We start from the raw sequence: 17,751 nt of genomic DNA, 5'->3' as shown, positions 1-17,751 counted from the left end.
GGGGTGGAGTGCGTAACAAAAAGATTTTCCTGCCTTTTTATGTTGCTCAGTCTGTAACCAGAGAGTGCAGGAGTAGTAAGGGTGATAGATTTCTGCTCCATTTTAGTTGATGGAACAACAAACAGCAATTTCCTTTCTAAGGAAATTAGTCAGGTTGAGCTTTATTAAAAGTCTCTATTTGCTTTTAATAGGAAGAATGGAACCATCATTTCTGCTTAGCCTGTCTTGGAGCTCCACATAGGATTCTCAGTGTAGCTGTGGTGTAGGATTGTGCTTCTTCTCTAAAGGATTCTGCCAAGTGGCATAAGCGCCTGCCTGGCAAATGTGAGGTCCTGAGTTTGATTTCTGGTACCAAAAAAGAAAAAAAATCTAAAGGGTGGTTCAGCATAGACGCCAAAGTGAGTAAGGGTCTGCGCCCCCACCTCACTGTGCCCTAGGTGTTTGATTTGGGGCAGAGCCTTCCACTCCTCAGAGTTTCATTTGCTGCATTCTCTTGCCTTTTCAACTGTCCTTTGGGACTTCCTTTTTTTTTTTTTTTTTTTGGTACCGGGGACTGAACTCACAACCAGGCATTTACTTGCAAGACAGGTGCTTATGCTGCTGAGCTAAATCCCCAGCCCGCTTTGGGACTTCTTTATCATGTGTTTCAACACATGCTAGTGTTCAAAATGAGTCATCCCATTGTAAAAAACAAAGTAAACATGACAGAATTAATTTAAGCAAAGATTGATTCATAAAGCACGTGGCCTTAGGAGGAGTCCACCTTGCAGAGGAGATGTGCAGCATTTATAGACAGAAAAAGGAAGTGAGTAGAGCAGCAGCTGGATGGGTTGCAGCTCCTCATTCGCCTTATTTGGGCTGGTGTGGTGAGGAATTTGCTCTATGTGATTGGCTGAGACTCAGCTGTTCCGAGAAGGTGCTGTGATGTCAGCTGCTTCTTACTCCAGTGACTTCAAACCAGAGGTGGCAGCTGCAGGCAGATTAACACCCTCCCTCCTGGGCAGGCAGGTACCGATGGTTCTGGAGACTCAACACAGGGCCTTAGGCTTGCTGGCCATGTGCTCCACCTTTAAGTCACCAGGCTGGCCTTGAACCCTCCGCCTCAGCCATGATCCAGGAAGTAGGGCACCTGCACATGGTGTGAGGGAGAAGTTGCCAGATGGTAAACATTATTTTTCAAATTGTTGAATATTTGTTTGTCCTGTTCCTTAGAGATTCTAAGACATTAATGACCAGAATTTTTAGAATGCCTGTTGGGATTATTTATTTTGTAGTACCGGAGAGTGACATTGAATCTGGGGGCTTGACCCTGAACTAGTGGCACAGAGTTTCACTAAGTTGCCCAGGCCGGACTCGAACTTGGGATCACCCTGGTGTCATGCCTGGCTTTGTTCTTTTCAGCTGTAGGGAATGCACTCAGGGCTTCACGCTTTTGGGCACGCCTTCTCCCACAGAGCTACATCACCAACACCCATTGTTTTGTTTTGAGGCAAAGGCCTGGCACAGTGATCCTCCTGCCTCAGGCTCCCAAGTGCTGGGATAACAGGGTACGCCAGCATGGCTGGTTCAGAAACTTGTTATTAAAGATTCTTCTTATCTGTGTATGTCATGATGCATGGTGAATATCTTTGTCTTGGGCTGTTGACCCTGGCTGCATCTTAGCCCTTTTTACTTCCCATATTTCTCCTGAGGACACTTGTTGCATGTGGAAAGGCCCCCACTAACATTCAGAGAAAAAAGGTGCACAGCGACCCTCTGTGAAGTGCCTCCAGGGGTGGTGGTCAGCACCTCCCTCAGGGGCACAGTGGATTTAATGCTGGGGCTACCAGGGGTCCCCCCATCTCCTAGTCCCTGAGGCACTAGAACATGACCACCTATTTCCTGATATCCCTGGGACACCACTGATTTATGCACCATGGTGAGCCTCTAAGCCTTTGCTAATGTTTCTGGAAAACTGATTATTTGGGGGTACCTGAATTTCCTGTGAATTCATATGTTTCAGTTTAAAGGTAGAACTTTCACAAGAGGTTGTGTTGCCAAAGAAGGCACGGTTGCTTCATTGGGTATAGGTTAACCTGAAAATGTCAGTAGTTAAAATTAACCCTGCAGAGAAACTGATTATGGATAGGTAGAGGTCTTAATTTTTGGGTGGTGGAAATAGTTTGGAGCTGGTGTGAGTGGTGGTTGCACAGGATTGTGAATGTACTCAATGCCCCTGCAGATGACTTCTTTTCTCTTTCCTTTTTCCTGTCCTTTCCTTTTCTTTTGAGACAGTGTCTCACTGTGCAGTTCAGGCTGGCTTTGAACTCACCATGTAGCCCAGGCTGGCCTTGAACTCGCAGTGATCCTCCTGCCTCATTCTCTGAAGTGCTGGGATCATAGGTATGCGGCACCACAACCGGCTATGCATTAGGAATTTTTAAGTTAAAAAAATTTACTTTATTTCTTGTTACCCAAGTACCTGTGAAAAGATAACTGCAGAAATTATAACATGAAAAATGGGCGCTGGACAGCCTCCTGCTCTTCTTGGCCTGAGATTTAGGTACTTGGGCCCTCGGAAAGCAGGGATGCCTCCCTGTGGCAAGCAGGAAGGTGCTTGGTGATGTGTGTGATTCAATGAGGGTCCTGCAGGGCAGCTGCCCCAGGCCTGGCCCAGCTTACTACAGTGAGTGAACCCCACAGCATGTGAGGCCCCTGGGCAGGGATCCAGGCTGGCTACCCTGTGCCTAGGACTCCACAAATACTGCTGTGTGGGGGGTGGGCCTGTGGCCCCGCAGAGCCTCCTATCCACCCACCCAATAGATTAGGAATTTTGTTTCATTTTGTTTTTTGAAATGGTCTTGCTGTGTGCTGTTCAGGCTGGCCTTGAACTAGGTTGGCCTCAGGTTAGCCTCAGCCTCCTGAGTGCTGGGATTACAGGTGTTCACTACCACACCCATCTGTAATAGATTATGATTTTTTTAAAAAAATTTTTATTTTAAAGAGAATAAAACCAAGCAAAATAAAACATAATAAAGCCAATCGAAACACGACAGTGTAAGTGACACAGACTTTCAAAACAAGGCAATAGGAAATCAACATTCATTATCATAATGCCTTTTGAAGACGACAAGTCTTCAAAACAGTTGCTCATCCTTCAGACATAGTAAAATTAAACGAAACAGAATAGAAGAGAACCAGTGAAAATAAAACAGTGAATGCCATACAGGATAATGCAAAACAAAGTAACAGTAAACCCAAAATGGCTACCATAACACATCTTGTTGTTATTTTCGAAATAGTTGCCCATGCCATCAGATATAAAAAAATTAAGCAAGATAAAACAATAAAATCCAGCCAAACAAAACAATGAGAATGATTTTGAAACAAGATTATAGGGAATTAACAATGGCTACCACCATCAGAAGGAGGTCTCCCGTGTGTGTTACGTGGCGTATTACTCTCTTCAGTAGATGAGTACACTACAGGCTTTAAGCTGCAAAGGCAGTGAAGCACTGACACTGCGAGCATTAGGGTGTGCTTTACCTCACTGGCTGTCATCACAGCCTGCGTTTCTCTGGATCAGCTGGTCACTTGGGTGGGGGCTGGTAATTGGCTCTTGTCTCCCTGCCCACACCCTGAAGGGGCTGGCACCTGGCTCTTTCCCAGTCAGCCCAAGGATGGCGCTGACTCACAGGAGGTCTTAGCTTCTTGTTGACTTTTGTTCCCTTTACATTAGGATTTTTATTTACTTATTTATTTTGGTACTGAGGATGGAACTCAGGACCTTATGCTGGCCAGGCAGGCGCTTATACCTCTGAGCTAAATCCCGGCCCTAGGATTTTTAAAGAGACTCTTCTCTACTGCTCATTTATAAACCTCATGGTTGCCATTCTAATGATCAACCTAAATTTTAACTGAGGATGAATCTTTGAAGTGCTTGACATATGGCAGGTATTATGCCTCACTTCTAAAATGTCTTCTCTCCAGTCCTGGAGGCAGCAGTTCCCTGTAACTGGGACCACGTGACACAGCCCTGGGCTGTCCCCACCTCTCCTCTGGGCAGCCTTGCTGGCCGCTCCTATGATGTGGAGGCTGAGCTTTTAGGACTGAGCATCACGGGTACTTAAGTGCTGAGTTGCAAGTGCGCCACTGAGCAGACCTCCCCGCACAGCCCAACTAGTTGGGGAAGTAGTTAAAAGAAACCTGAGTCCTTAAGCAGGAAGACCCAAGGGTGGGGTAGCCGCACCCCAGTGCAGCCATCCCAGGCTGTGTGTGGCTGGCTGAAGCCTCCTTCCTGTGGCTGCCCGCGGGACTCCACAACAGTCTCCATCGTGAGAAATTCTGTGGCACCTTTCCCCGTGCTACCTGCTGTGCACATCTTCTCTTGATTTCCCCTTGTCACCATGAGTGAGTCATGTGATGAGTCATGGAAGTTCTTTGCGGGGGTGGTTAGACATTGTAGTGGTGGCACTGCACCACTGGGCTCTGGAGCACTGGGCTTTGTCAGCCTGAAACTTCAGCAGGAGAGCACCTGGCATATCAGCCAGTTGTGTCTGTAGGTGAGGTTGCCCCTTGGCCATTCACTGTGTGTCACTCTGTCTTCCTCTGGCAGGCTCCGTAGCTATGGATGAGGGACAGCATGGGAGGAAACCACTCTGTCGGGTCCACCTGGGGAGGAGCCATCCCCCAGGCTGCCTCGTCTGCACAAGCCCAGGGCCTGTGTGCCCAGCTGTGTCTCAGGGCTGCTTTTACTTAGTTTTGAGACAGTGTCTTGCTAAGTCATTCAAGCATCCAAACTGGGCTTGAACTTTTGATCCTCCTGCATCAGCGTCCCAGAATGCCAGGATTCCAGGTGTGCTGTGAGTATTTTAACCAGCTGTCATCTGTCTCTCCTCTGTTTTGGATATTCATCCTGGGGTTGTGTGTCTGTGATGATGCACAGACATCTTGTGGGTTTTTTGAGGCATAGTCTTGCTGTGTCGTTCAGACTGGTTTTAAGCTACGTAACCAGGCTGACTGCAACTCATTGCCATCCTCTTGCCTCAGCCTCCAGAGTGCTGAGATGATGTGCCTGCACCACCACACGTGGCCATCTGTCTAATTTCTGTTGTCGATGTCAGCAGGAATATTTAGGAAAAGAGGAGATTTGGGTGTTGTATTTGTCTGTTGAATAGCATGGGGCATTTGACAAAGCCTTTTTGGTGCGTTTCCATGAAGGGTTTAACCTTTCAAGGACTAAGCACGTGCACCCTTCAGTTTTCCCAGGAGCTAACAGGCTATTGTACTCGGGGTCATCATGTTGTGGCTGGTGACATTAGCTATTAAGCAGTTAGAGCAACATGTGACTTATCCTTTTTTAAAGGTTAAGAAACTACTCCCCCCCCCCATCTCTCTTCCGGTAACAGATGTCCCATTGTTAGGCCCTTGGTGTGTTTGGATGCTTGCAGGTGAACGGGGGACTCTGGATATTTAACCAAGGATGGGTGTGTTCCCTTCCCAGTCTGTTGGGAGTGGCCGCTTTTGCAGTCTTCCTGTGGTTCCGAGAGGGTGGTTGTGAGCCTCTGTAAGAGCAGCTTCCTGGTGGACAGGGACATACAGCCGACATCCCCGGGGTGGGGCAGGCAGAGCGCTGGCTGGAGCCAGAAGCTGTGGGCACTGCGCCCAGTGTGTTGCCCTCCCCAGCAGGGATCTAAGCCTGCTCTGTCTCCGTGGCAGTATTTTTCTTCTTTTTCTTTGGAGGTACTTAAGAAATCTATTTGAGGAGGTGCTTCTTAAAGTTGCTGTGCCCGGGGCTCCTCCCTGGTTGGTGAGAGTGGGGCAGCGGACAGCAGCTCCTATGGAGCCAGCCTCTTCAGGAGCAGCCTGTGGGCCCTGACCCAGCCTAGTTCTTTGTTGCCTTTCCTTTTTCTGCTTTCTGCACAGATTGGCCGCCTGGGACCCATGAGTTGCCTTTGAATTTTGGCTTCTTACCTTTCCTGAAAGCTGGATGCTGGGGTGGAGCCTCCTGGGCTGAGGCAGTGGTGGTGACAACCACGTCATGTCTTTCCCCTCTTCTGCCTGCAGTGTCCGCTGACAGGGGCACAGTGCCGTCACAGCTGCTGTGCTTTCTCTGTCAGCAGGATATCAGAACTAGTGGGTTTTCCTCAAAAGAACAAACTCTGGGAGCTGGACACGGTGGTACATGCCCATACTCGCGGTACTATGGGAGGGTGAGGTGGGAGGACCCCAATTTTGATACCGGCCTGCACAATTGAAAGACTTAAGCAAGAGCCTGTGTCAAAATACAAAGTAGAAAAAGGAGTGAGAGGTAGCTCAGTTCAAAGGCCTTGGGTTCCAGTATCACTGAAACAAAGTAAAACTCTTAAAAGTGCAGGGATAAACAAACGTGATTCTGGAACCCACTGCCTTCTACCAGAACAGCTTACCCAGTTACACCAGCCAAACAAAGTCTGAGAAAAGCCATGAGAGTAGTAAAGGTACTGCTCCAGTCTGTCCCAGGCTCACTTTGCAAAGCAGCAGCTGTGCAGCTCTGTGCCAGCAAAGGCAGGAATGGTACAGGGATTGTGTTTCAGGTGTCCGCGTTTTCATGGTAAAGCTTATGCTTGGTTTTCCCCCATGTTAGTTTTACTTTTAGGTACATGTTTGTGATGCCTTATGATTACATGCATCATAAGGAGTTGGTCCATACACGTGACACTTCACATTCCATTTATTTTTTAATAACTTCCTCACCAGCCTCTCCATCCCTGTACCTTTGTCCCCTTCTTCTAGATTTGTTGATTGATCGATTTCAGGGGCTTTTTTGAGACAGAGGCTTAATATGTATCCCAGGCTGGCCTTGAATTCAGAGTGATCCTCCTGCCTCAGCCTCCCCAGTGCTGGGATTACAGGCGAGTGCCACCACGTCCGGCCTTCTAGACATATTGATAATATAGGTATGTATATTATTTTTAATCCATGCTTGTATTGCCTGATGATCACATTCCTTGTAGGGATGTGGTGCAGGTAACCCCTGCTCAGCCCCCTTTTGTATTGATCTCCTTTCCCTTCCCTCTCTCGGCATCTTTCAGTTCCTTTCCCATGTGTCAAAGATCAGTCTTGCCATTTCTGAGTGTCTGTCCTGTATTTTGCACTTTACGAATGTAGTAGTGTTCTCATATAAGAGACGCGCTGTGATATTTAGGCTTGTTTGTCTGATTTGCTACACTTAGTGTTATGGCCTCCAGAAGCATCCTTTTTCCCACAGATGACTCAGGTTTATCCTTTATGGAGAGGGGTACTCCATTGTGCTGTGCATTTCTTTTGGTACTGGGACTCGAACTCAGGACCTCACACTTGCCAGGCGGGCACCTCACCACTGAGCTAAACCCCCAGCCCCGCCACTGTGTATAAACACATTTTCTTTGTATATTCGTCTGCCGATAGGCATTTCAGCTGTTTCCAAGATTTAACTGTTAGGAATTGTGCTGCTATATACATGGGTGTGCATGGATCACTGTGATACGGTGTCTTCAGTTCTTCCAAGGAGATCCTAGGAGGAAATACCTGGATCAGACGGAAATACCTGCTGATTTCCAGAGTGGTTGGTTCAGTTTGCACTCCCACCAACAGTGCAATGCCCCCCCCCCCCAGCATCTGTTTTGAGTTGATTTCCTTAGTACCAGGGATTGAATGCCTGCCAGGTGCTTGTGCTGCTGAGCTAAATCCCCAGCCCCTTGAGTTGATTTCTTGATGAGCCATTCTTTCTGGGGTGAGGTGGAATGTCAGTGTTGTTTTGATTTACTTCTCTCAAGTGACCAGTGATGTTAGACATTTTTTCATATATTTATTTGCCGTTTCTACTTCATCTGAGAAGTCTGTTCATTTCAGATGCCCATTTTTGGATTGGGACTTTATTTAGAGGGCTCTGATTTTTTCTTTTTTTGAGTATTCTAGATATTAGTCCTTTGATGAGTAGGTAGCAGAATGTTTTTCCCCTTCTGTGAGTTGTTTCTTCACAATGTTGATGGTTCCTTTAAAACTTACACTCTAAACATGCTTTAAACTGAAGTAAATTTTACCTTTTTTCTTCCAGCCATGGTCTGAAAAAGTTCTTTTCTTGTCGTGGGATTGCAATTGCAGTGGAGTATTTTTGGAAGCTTGGCAACAGAAACATCACTGTGTTTGTTCCTCAGTGGAGAACAAGACGAGACTCCAATGTCACAGGTAAGCGCGGCTGCCCTCTCCAGGTTCCTGGTCCTGTGCGACAGTCGGCATCTGATCGCAGGGTGTTATTCGGAACCACCAGCAGCGTTAACTGATACCACGGTGGTGACTCTGTTCCTGTGTCTATAGAGTCCTCAGTAGAGTCCACCAGGGGACTGTCACAGTACAGAGGTAGGGGAGGTAGGAAGTTAGACGGTAGTTGCAAAGTTGTTAGAGTTTATTAGATACCAATTTTCTTTTTTTACTTTTTGTTTTGTACCAGGGATCAAATTCACAACCTTGCACTTGCTAAGCAGGTGCTTGTGCCACTGAGCTAAATCCCCAGCCCTGTTTTGACTTCTAAAAATTAAAATGTGGCCTTCTTTCAGGCTGCTACTGAAATAGTCTTTTTGAAAGTACACTTATTAAATTTGGAGGTTGCATTGTCTCTTCGGTGGCCTAATTTATAGCGTAAACCATTTCTGTTGGTCATTGTGCTGTGTGGCGGACTTGCAGGTGACACAGAAGAGCTGAACTTACCGTCAGTCCTGAAGTAGTCCAGGCAGACTCAAGCTGTGTATGGCCCAGGCTCTGGAGGAGGATGGTGGGGGTGTGCAGGTGGCTCACAGCGCAGCACCCAGGGAGGAAGGGTGGGCTGGTGGCAGTGAGGCTCAGCCCGCTGAGGTGCCCGGAGTGCTGCCAGCTGCTGTCAGTCTGGAGTACGAGTGAGCCTGATGGAAGGCACGTGGGTGGCACGAAGCAGGTTGCTGTTTCTGAGGCTGACTTCCAGCTGGATCCCCGCCTGAGTCCAGTCTGCTTACACTATGTACTTTGTGACTCTGGGAGTCAGACTTTGCACGTTTCAGCTGGGGCCAGTGTTGGTGCCGCTGCAGAGGCTAGTGGACTTCTTTTGTTCATTGCTAGATTTCTGAAATGTGCCTGTGATCCTCCGTGCCCCAGAGAGGGAGGCTGTGCTAGCAGTGGGACGGAGATGGGGATGGGCTTCTGATGAGCCAGCAGCATACCCTCGCTCGCCTCGGGGCTGGCAGCCTGGCTTCCCCAGCCCCTGCCCCTGCACTGCTGTCCTATCCCACGCTCCGCCCTCTTCACAGCTTTCCTGGCTATCTCTGTCCTGTACTGCTGCTCGTGTGGCGTGGGAAAAGATCTTGATGACAAGATTCACTAAACATAGGTTTATGGTTTAAGAAGCAAGTGGATTGAGTCTCTTTATGTTTAAAAGATTGCCAAGATCCAGCCATGGTGGTGCACACCTGTCATCCCAGTACTTGGGAGGCTGAGGAAGGAAGCGTGCCATGAGTTCAAGGCCAGCCTGGGCTACATAAGCGAGTTCAAGGCCACCTTGCACTACGCATCGAGGTCCCATCTCAAAAGATTGCCAGAGTAAAGCCAGGCATAGTGGTGCATGCCTGTGATCCCTGAGCTTGGGAGGCCGAGGCAGACAGATCACTGTGAGTTCTAGGCCAGTCTGAGCTAGTAGTGAGACCCTGCCTCACAACAAAACAAGACAAAGTAAATTCGTATGTTGCATTTGCCTTACTGGATTTTCTTCCCAGTGAGTTAATAAAATTGAATCAGTAGAACAAAGGTTTGCAACTCCCTAGGCAGATGTTGAGGTATACTTTCACTTATTTATACATCGGGAAGAGCCTTTTTCTGAATATGTGTGTTCAACCTATTCCGTGAACAGAACAGCACTTCCTCACCCAGCTCCAGGAGCTTGGAATATTATCTCTAACTCCTGCTCGGATGGTCTTTGGAGAAAGAATTGCATCTCACGATGACAGGTATGAACGCTTTTCCTCTCTAGAGTTGGGTGGCTGGGGAGGAGCCCTTGCCCTGGGTGGTTCGGCAGAGGACTTTAATGTTCAGAGTACCGCTTAGCAGTCTTTGCCCTGAGGGCTCAGGAGCATCACAGAATACACTGTGAGTTAGCGCTTTTTGTTTCTAATACAGTGTGTGTGAGGCGAGCATACAGGGCTGTCTTTGTGGTGCTTGTGAAGGTTGCGCTTGTCTTGCCTTCGCATGGAGCACGGAGTGGCTTCTACCGGGTCTTCTGCGTCCTCTGTTCTGGAGGCTGAGCCCGGGATCGTGACACCAGTCAGGGAAAGACCCTGTCTTTTTAGCACAAGCCCGAAGAGAAACGAAGGGAAGGTGGGAAGAGCATGGCTCTCGGGGTCCTCTTCCTGCCCCAGCCCAGCATGAATCAGGCTCTTGGCCAACACTGTGGAGGCTGTCTCAGCTGACCCTGCAAAAGGAAGTCCCAGTTCTTCCACTGGTAGATGGCTCAGCAGGGCTGGTGCTTCTGAGGCATGAAAATTCAGCCCACGCTTTGTAACTTTCTCTTCTAAAACCTTTCCTTCTCACAAGTAGCCTCTTAGGTTTGGGCACGGTGGTGTATCTGAGAAGAGGAATGGCGGACAGGTGGCGCAGGGGAGTGTGTGCGGGTACTCCTTCCCTGCCGGTGTATTTTGAGACAGTGCCTCACTGTTGTCTAAGCTGGCCTCAGACTTGTGATCCTCCTGCCTCAGCCTCCCAGCTGGCTAGATTACAAGCATGTCCCACCACAACCAGTGAGACCTTCCAGCTGAACCAGTGGCATGTGGTCTTACAGTACTCCTCTCACGTGAGGCGAACAGTAGCAGGTGGCGTCCGTGGTGGGCAGCTGCCTGTTCTTCCCTCTCCTGCTTCTCCCCAGCCCTGCTGAAGGTAGTGTCAGCTTGGGACTTGAGCCAGGGAAGGTCAGCAGGTTTGAGCAGAGCTGTGCCATACCAAGGTGACTTGGGGCCACTGTGGACACAGCTTACTACTTGAGACCTCTCACCAGTAGTCCATCTAGTCACTTTCTAGTACTGGGACAAAGCCCTGGCCCCGTGACCGGAAGGAAGAGCAGTGTCTCCTGGCTCAGTCTCAATCTGTGGCTCACTGGCCTCCAGGAAGGGAGAGAATGTGTGGCCAGGAGTGGGAGGAGGAGCTGGCTTATCATGGCTCCCGGGCCCCTGGCACCCCACTGCCAGCACACTCAGGACAGGCCCCTCCACACCCAAGGCCACAGATGTGATGACTCTAAGCTGGCACAGCCCTTCCCTGACCAGGTCGGATAGGAGAATCAGAGATGCGGGAGCGGCCCGTGAGCTGGCACAGTGTGCAGGGCAGGGTGGTGGGAAGGCCGTGTCCTTGCTGGCCCGGGGACGGAGGTGGGCCCTGCTGCAGACAGCCTCACGTGCCCCGGCACCGAGAAACTCGGAGCAGCAGTGCACGGGCTGCCTGCAGGTCTCACTTGACTCGGGTCTCGGAGGGCCTGTTCACGGTGCATGCACAGGCTTGGAAGCTCCACTACCCAAGCATTGCTGCCGCTTCCCTCATTGCTCACCAAGAGTTTGTCAGTCAGACTTTATCAGACGTGGCACAGCGCCTGCCTGGCACAGGTGAGATCCTGAGTTTGATTCCTGGCAACCCCTCACCTGCAAAATAAAAGAACTAAGTCATGTTTACTTTCCAGTGTCTGGCCCCAAGACCTGAGACTAAAGAAACTTGGGTTATTTGTTAGTTTTGGTTTTGGTTTGTTTGGTTTTTGTTTTTTTTTTTTTTTTTTTTTTTTTTGACACAGGGTCTCACTGTGCACTCCTTGAACTCACTGTGTAGCCTAGAAACTCACTGTGATCCTCCTGCCTCAGCTTCCTGAATGCTGGGATTACAGGCATGTACCACCATGCCCAGCAGTTGATTTTTGATTTCCGTTTGTTTGTTTTTGAGACATGATGTTGCTGTGTGAGCCAGGCTAGACTGGAACTCAGTATGTAGCCCAGTCTGATCTTAAACTTGCTAGATACACCTGCCTCAGCCTCCCAAGTGCTAGGATTACAAGTTTGCGCCACTCTGCCCTCTGAATTTTGGCTTTTTGTTCGGTTTTTTTTTTAGTTGTTCTTTAAGAATGCACAAGTACTGTGTGCATTTGTTTGCACCTGTCATGATTTATTTTGTCTCATTGCCTTGGACATTTGCAGTCCTGCTGATGTGAGAGAGGAAAATTACCTTACCCTACAGATCCTCCTCAGGACAGTATGAGCAGGAGCACCTCCGGCAGTTAGGCAGAGTGCTTCCGCACTGGTTTCATCTCCATGTGCCCCTTGTAGCTTGCTTTTAAGGAAGTCTATGATTTAGCCTAAACAGAAAACAGAGTAATTCTCGTCATCTCTTCTCAAATCAAAGCAGACAGGGACTGTAGAAATTTAAAAGAAATGGCAAGGCTGACTGCCCAGCAGCTAACCTAGAGTCAGAAGCATGTAGCCAGCAGCGGGGACAATGACTGTTTCTCCAGCCTGTGTCCTCTGCCAGCCCTGCTCCAGTCCTTGTGTGTTCTCACCGCTGCTCACCTGCAGCGTGACTTTGTAGAAATGTGTACGTCATAGCTGAAGTCATTTTTAAAAATTGGGTTGTATGAAAAAGTGGTTTATAAACACTAACCTAACAAACACGCATCTTCCCTGGTAAAACTGCTGTCCAGACTGGGTTACCTCTCTGATTTCCCAGAGGAGAGGACATCCTTTTACTTGCCTGGTGCACAGCTGCTCAGAGCCAGGCTGTCTATTTGCTCATTGTAAACTCTCTTGTATTGCTGTAGGTTTCTGCTACATTTAGCGGACAAAACTGGTGGCATAATTGTAACAAACGATAACTTCAGAGAATTTGTGACTGAGTCAATCTCCTGGAGAGAAATTATTACAAAAAGGTAATGTTTTCTAACTTGTCTTTGTTAGAAAGCCGTTTCGTGTGTGTGTGTGTGTGTGTGTGTGTGTGTGTGTGTGTGTGTGTTGTACTTTGCCTCTCTGTCATGCCCTGGGCCCTGCCAAGGACCCCACTGTCCCTGCTGTGTGTGCCACGTGTGTCTTCAGGAGGCCTGGCAGACAGGCGGCGCTGCCCTGCATGTGAATGGCCTCCTGTGCGGCCCGCTGAGTGGTGGGGTTGCAGGAGGCCACCACCTCAGCTGTGCCTGAGAGATGGGGGCCTGTGGCTGCCTACTGTGCTTCTGCAGCACGTGACCGGCCAGAGGAGTGGACCAAAAGCAGAGCGCCGACGGGGCTCATCACAAACTGACCAAAAGTCCAGCACGGTCCTCCGTACTGAAGTGTGGGGAGGCGGGTCGGGAATGGCCGGCCGCTGAAAGCTGCTTCTGTGTCCATCAGGAGCACTGCTTGGCGGGGCTGCTCCTGCACCCGCATCGCCTGAGCATGACACAATGCAAAATGCCAGTGGGCCCCAGTCTCTAGGCATGGAGGAAAACACACAGGCCAAGGACCACCAGGGAGAGCTGGCGTGAGAGCTGGGGGCGTTCTGGCACTGCTAAATCACTGGAGCGTTTTCAGAAAGTGGCTGTAACTGCCCAGATGGGAGTCTGCTGGTGCAGGTATTTGACCTGTGTACAGTCACAGAGCTGGGGAGAAAAGGAAGGAAAAGCCAGCTGTGGACATGGGTGTGGGCTGAACCAAGAGTTGTGCTTTGACCCTGAGCACAGCCAGGCATCTTCCCTCGCGTCTCCGCATTTGTCCCTGTGCTCAGTGCCCATCGAGTGCTCTTCTGGGCTCCAGATGGAGCGAGATGCCAGCTGCCCAGTCCAGCATCTGCATGGGCACAGCAGCACCGAGAGTGGACAGTGAACGTAAGCACGACGGCTGCTTCTCCCCAGTGCTGGAGAGCAAACCCTGGGCCGCATACATGCCAGGCTCGAACACTGCTGCTGCACCCCAGCCCTGTCCCCCAATACTCAATAACTGTTGCTCACCGATCGACTTTTTCTTATGTCATATTGTGATCTTTTTTTCCATATCTTTATTTATTTATTTTTTTTTTTTTTGAGATAGAGTCTCATTGTATAGACTGACTTCCACCTTGTGACCCTCCTGCCTCAGCCTCCCATTGCTGGGATTATAGGCCTGTGTCCCATGCCTTCTTTTTCCTTTTTGAAAAGGTTACTTGCAGTAGGTTTGGCTATGGACATATTCCAGTTTTATTATAGAATTAAGCTTTCATAGATAGCACCTCTTATGCATAAGCGGAAAGTCTTTAAGTACTGTTTTCCATAGTTCCATTAGGAAACTGCTTCCCGGGCCTAGGAAAGAACCTAGAGGTCTGATAAACAGTATGGGAACAATGGGGCTGGGGATTTAGCTCAGCAGTGTAAGTGCTGCTTTGCAAGGGCTTGGTCATGAGTTTGATCCCTGGTACCAAAAAAAAAAAAAAAAAGCAAGTAGCAAAAAATATGGAAACAACTGCTAAAAGTTTGTTGGGCTGATTTTTCTGTGTCCGGATTAATGTTAAAATGCTTTAATATGAGTGTCGACTTTTCCCTCTTCGGGCAAGGAAGTGGTCCTGGAATTTATAGGCTGACCATGGCTCTGAAGTTGGGGGACTGCTGTGAGCTCCATCTGGGTTTCTGAAGCCTCGAGGAGTTAGGTTTCTTCAGCTCTCTGACTGCTCTGTGTTGCAGGTTGCTGCAGTACACCTTCGTGGGAGACATATTTATGGTTCCTGACGACCCTCTGGGAAGAAGTGGACCTCGACTGGAAGAGTTTCTTCGGAAGGAGGTCTCGCTTAGGTATTTCTTTTTTTATTTTTATTTTTTTGTCTGTTTGAGACAGAGTCTTGCTGTGCAGTTCAGTCTGACCCTGAGCTCACTTTGTAGCCCAGACTGGTCTTGAACTTGTAATAATCCTCCTGCCTCAGCCTCCCAAGCGCTGGGTTTGCAGGCTGTGCACCACCACACCTGGCTGTCTTGGGTATTTCTTCACATTGCCTTGTGTCTAAATGTTCATTTCAGTCTGACGCCTTGCGCTGTGTGCAAGTGTTATCTCTGCACACTAAATGTGACATTTAATTTCCTCAGGCCTTAGATTTAGTGAGAGTGTGGCTTATGTGGAGGCCGATGAAGCAAGCACCTGGAAAGACCTAATAATGCGTTTATATCCCTTTTGTTTGATCCTAGGGGAGGCAGGGACCCAAACTTTCTTTGAGCCCAAGATTTTCTGAGCTGTCGGTCCTCTCCTGTCAGTGCTGCTGAGGCTCAGTATGTGTGGGCGAATGCCCTTCTTCCCCCCTTCACCTGCTGCCTCACTTGCTTCATGGATGTTGTGCTCATATTAATTTACTTACTGCTCAGGAATCACTGCCTGGTGAGCTAACCATTACTTACTTTCTTTTTTTTTTTTTTTTTTTTTTTTTTGTCTTTTTTGAGACAGGCTCTCTATGCAGTTTAGGCTGGGCTTGAGCTCACTTTGAAGCCCAGGCTGGTCTCAAACTTGCAATAATCCTCCTGCCTCAGCTTCCTGAGTGCTGGGATTACAGGCGTGAGCCATTATACCAGCCTTAACTGTTACTTTCTACCATCACTAAATGGAGAAGCTAGTATTACCTATTTTTCTAAAATTTATTTGATAGTTGAGAACCTAAATCTAAACTTTAGGTTTTCTTTGTTGAAGTTAGAGAGAGCACTTTCCTGGATCTCCTCTCAGTTTGGAAGGTTGATGTTTGTAATCCCATGTCGCCTTGCTTCAGAGATGACCCATCAGCTCCTCAGCCAGCCCAGTTTACGTTGCTCAGAGCCAGTTGCAGGGATAAAGAAATGGCCCAGGCAGCCCTGTACGAATCAGTACATGGAGACAGAGCCAGGTTTATCCAAAATGGAGATAGTTGCTCATCTTTCAAGGAGAGTCAAGTCTGGGTGGTTCCCCACAGAAGACTGAGGTGTTTCAAGGTGTTTTTGTTAGGGTTTTTTTGGCCTTTTTTGAGACAAGGTTTCACTGTAGAGCCCAGGTCTCACTAGGTAGGCTGGACTTGAACTTGCAAAATCCTCTTGCCTCAGCCTCCCAAGTGCTGGGAATGCGGGTGTTAATTATATGGCAGAGTTTTGTTCTTTATTTTTTGGTACTAGAGATTGAACACAGGGCCTGAGAAATGTACTGAGCTACATCCCTACCCTTCTTTGTTTTGAGACAGGGTCTTGCTAAGTTGCCCAGCCTGGGCTTGAACTTGGAATACTCCTGTCTCAGTCTCCCAGAGTGCTAGGCTTAGAGGCATGTGCCCCACACCTGGCCAGTTGGCTTGTTTTTTAAGGAAAGCAGTGATTATCGAGTACCTGTTGTTGCCTCTGTTACCAAAATTCTCTGGAAACAGGTATGTTCCTTGGTTTTGTGTGTGCCCACCTGGCAGCTCAGATAACCTGCCCCTGTGTCTCCCTGCAGCATTCGCACTGGGGTGCTCTGGGGGACTGGGAAGAGAGGGTTACGTGGTGCCCCAGGTTGTGTCTTGGCAGGGCTGGCTGTGGGCGCACCCACACTTCACACTTGCCAGGTGGCGCTTCACAGTGGACTGTACCCACCTGCCTGCTTTCAAGCCCGGAGATCTTGCTGCTGCTTGGGCATTGGGCGTTGCAGGCTTGGGCTGGGTGTTTGTCCTCCCACCCCGGTACTGGGATCGATCTCACGACCGCGCCCTTGCAAGGCAGACGCTTATGCCATTGAGCTGAATCCCCAGCCCCTGGGTGGTGATTTTTTATTTGGTATTTTTCTGTACAGAGGTGTCTTCTGCAGAGACCATACACTTAAATTCTGTAGTCTTGGTGAGCCTTTCTCTTGGAACCTTTATGTTTTAATTTCCTGCCACACTGGGAGAATGTCAGTCTGTCCCTTTTCCTCAGCTGGAAACTCCTCTGCCAGGCCTGGCCCAGGCAATCCTGCCAACCCGCCCCTTTCCTCTGGCTTGGGGCTCTTGCCAGAGGCGCCTGCCAGTTGGGAAGTGGTCTTTACTCCCCACAGAGGGACTGGGCTTGAACAAGTCCAGTGTGAAGGTTAGAACATTGCTCATGTCGCTCCGTTTCTCAGCTCCCAGCTACGGTCGCTGAGGATTTTAAAAACCCATACAGATGTCTCTGCTGTACACATACCAGTGTTTACACCAGGCACGGGCACTCACATCTCACCTGCACCTTGGGAAGGCAGGGCAACCTGTTGGGCTCTGAGCGATGCCTTCCTGCTCAAAGTGTAGGTCCCTTGTCTAATTCCTGCTAGCCAGGCACTGCCTGAAATGATCTCTAGAACAGTAGGACACTGTGATCCGTGTCTTGCTTTTTTTTTTCTCGTGTCTTGTTTTTTTGAGACAGGATCTTGCTGCATAGTTCAGGCTGGCCTTGAACTCACTATGTAGTCCAGGCTGGCCTCAAACTTGCAGTTATCCCCCTGCCTCAGCCTCCTGAGTGCTGGAATTACCAGGCATGTGCTACCATGCCCAGCCAGTCCCCATATTTTAAAATTTCTTGTGCAACCTTGGCTTAGCACCAAAACAGAGAGGCACAGTCCTGAGATGGCAGCTCTTGGAAGGTAAGATCAGCTCTTGAGGAGCGTGCTACCAGTGGACTGTCCCGGTGTCTCTATAGGAGCCTGTGTCCCTGTTGCAAGGCAGTCTGGCCTTGGGTTTGAAAGCCCGAGAGCAGCCACGGGATCCTGAGCCAGCAGCACGCACTTTAGAAGGCACTCTGTTAATCTTACACCCAACTTAGCAGGACTTAACTCTGTC

The 17,751-nt window shown here is 49.0% G+C and overlaps 1 protein-coding gene across 2 annotated transcripts in view; it reads left to right on the top strand.

The window, feature by feature from the left end:
• N4bp1 (NEDD4 binding protein 1) overlaps positions 1-17,751 on the top strand; it is a 49,974-nt gene that overhangs the window by 28,560 nt on the left and 3,663 nt on the right. Inside the window, exons 3-7 of one of the 2 annotated variants that reach the window (XM_013151973.3) lie at positions 8,057-8,187; positions 9,875-9,971; positions 12,809-12,916; positions 14,672-14,779; positions 15,167-17,750. In XM_013151973.3, the coding sequence (XP_013007427.2) occupies positions 8,057-8,187; positions 9,875-9,971; positions 12,809-12,916; positions 14,672-14,779; positions 15,167-15,194 (472 nt within the window). In that variant the 3' untranslated portion in view covers positions 15,195-17,750. Of the gene's footprint in view, positions 1-8,056; positions 8,188-9,874; positions 9,972-12,808; positions 12,917-14,671; positions 14,780-15,166; position 17,751 lie in introns of those variants that run through there. The other variant, XM_003469427.5, reaches the window with a different exon arrangement.

Source organism: Cavia porcellus, unplaced genomic scaffold (genome assembly GCF_034190915.1).
Source record: "Cavia porcellus strain 051 isolate PalLab524CR breed Dunkin Hartley unplaced genomic scaffold, mCavPor4.1 scaffold_5, whole genome shotgun sequence".
Lineage (NCBI taxonomy): Eukaryota > Metazoa > Chordata > Mammalia > Rodentia > Caviidae > Cavia > Cavia porcellus.
The sequence above is the reverse complement of the archived record's forward strand: the minus strand, read 5'-3'. Positions and strand labels throughout refer to the sequence as shown.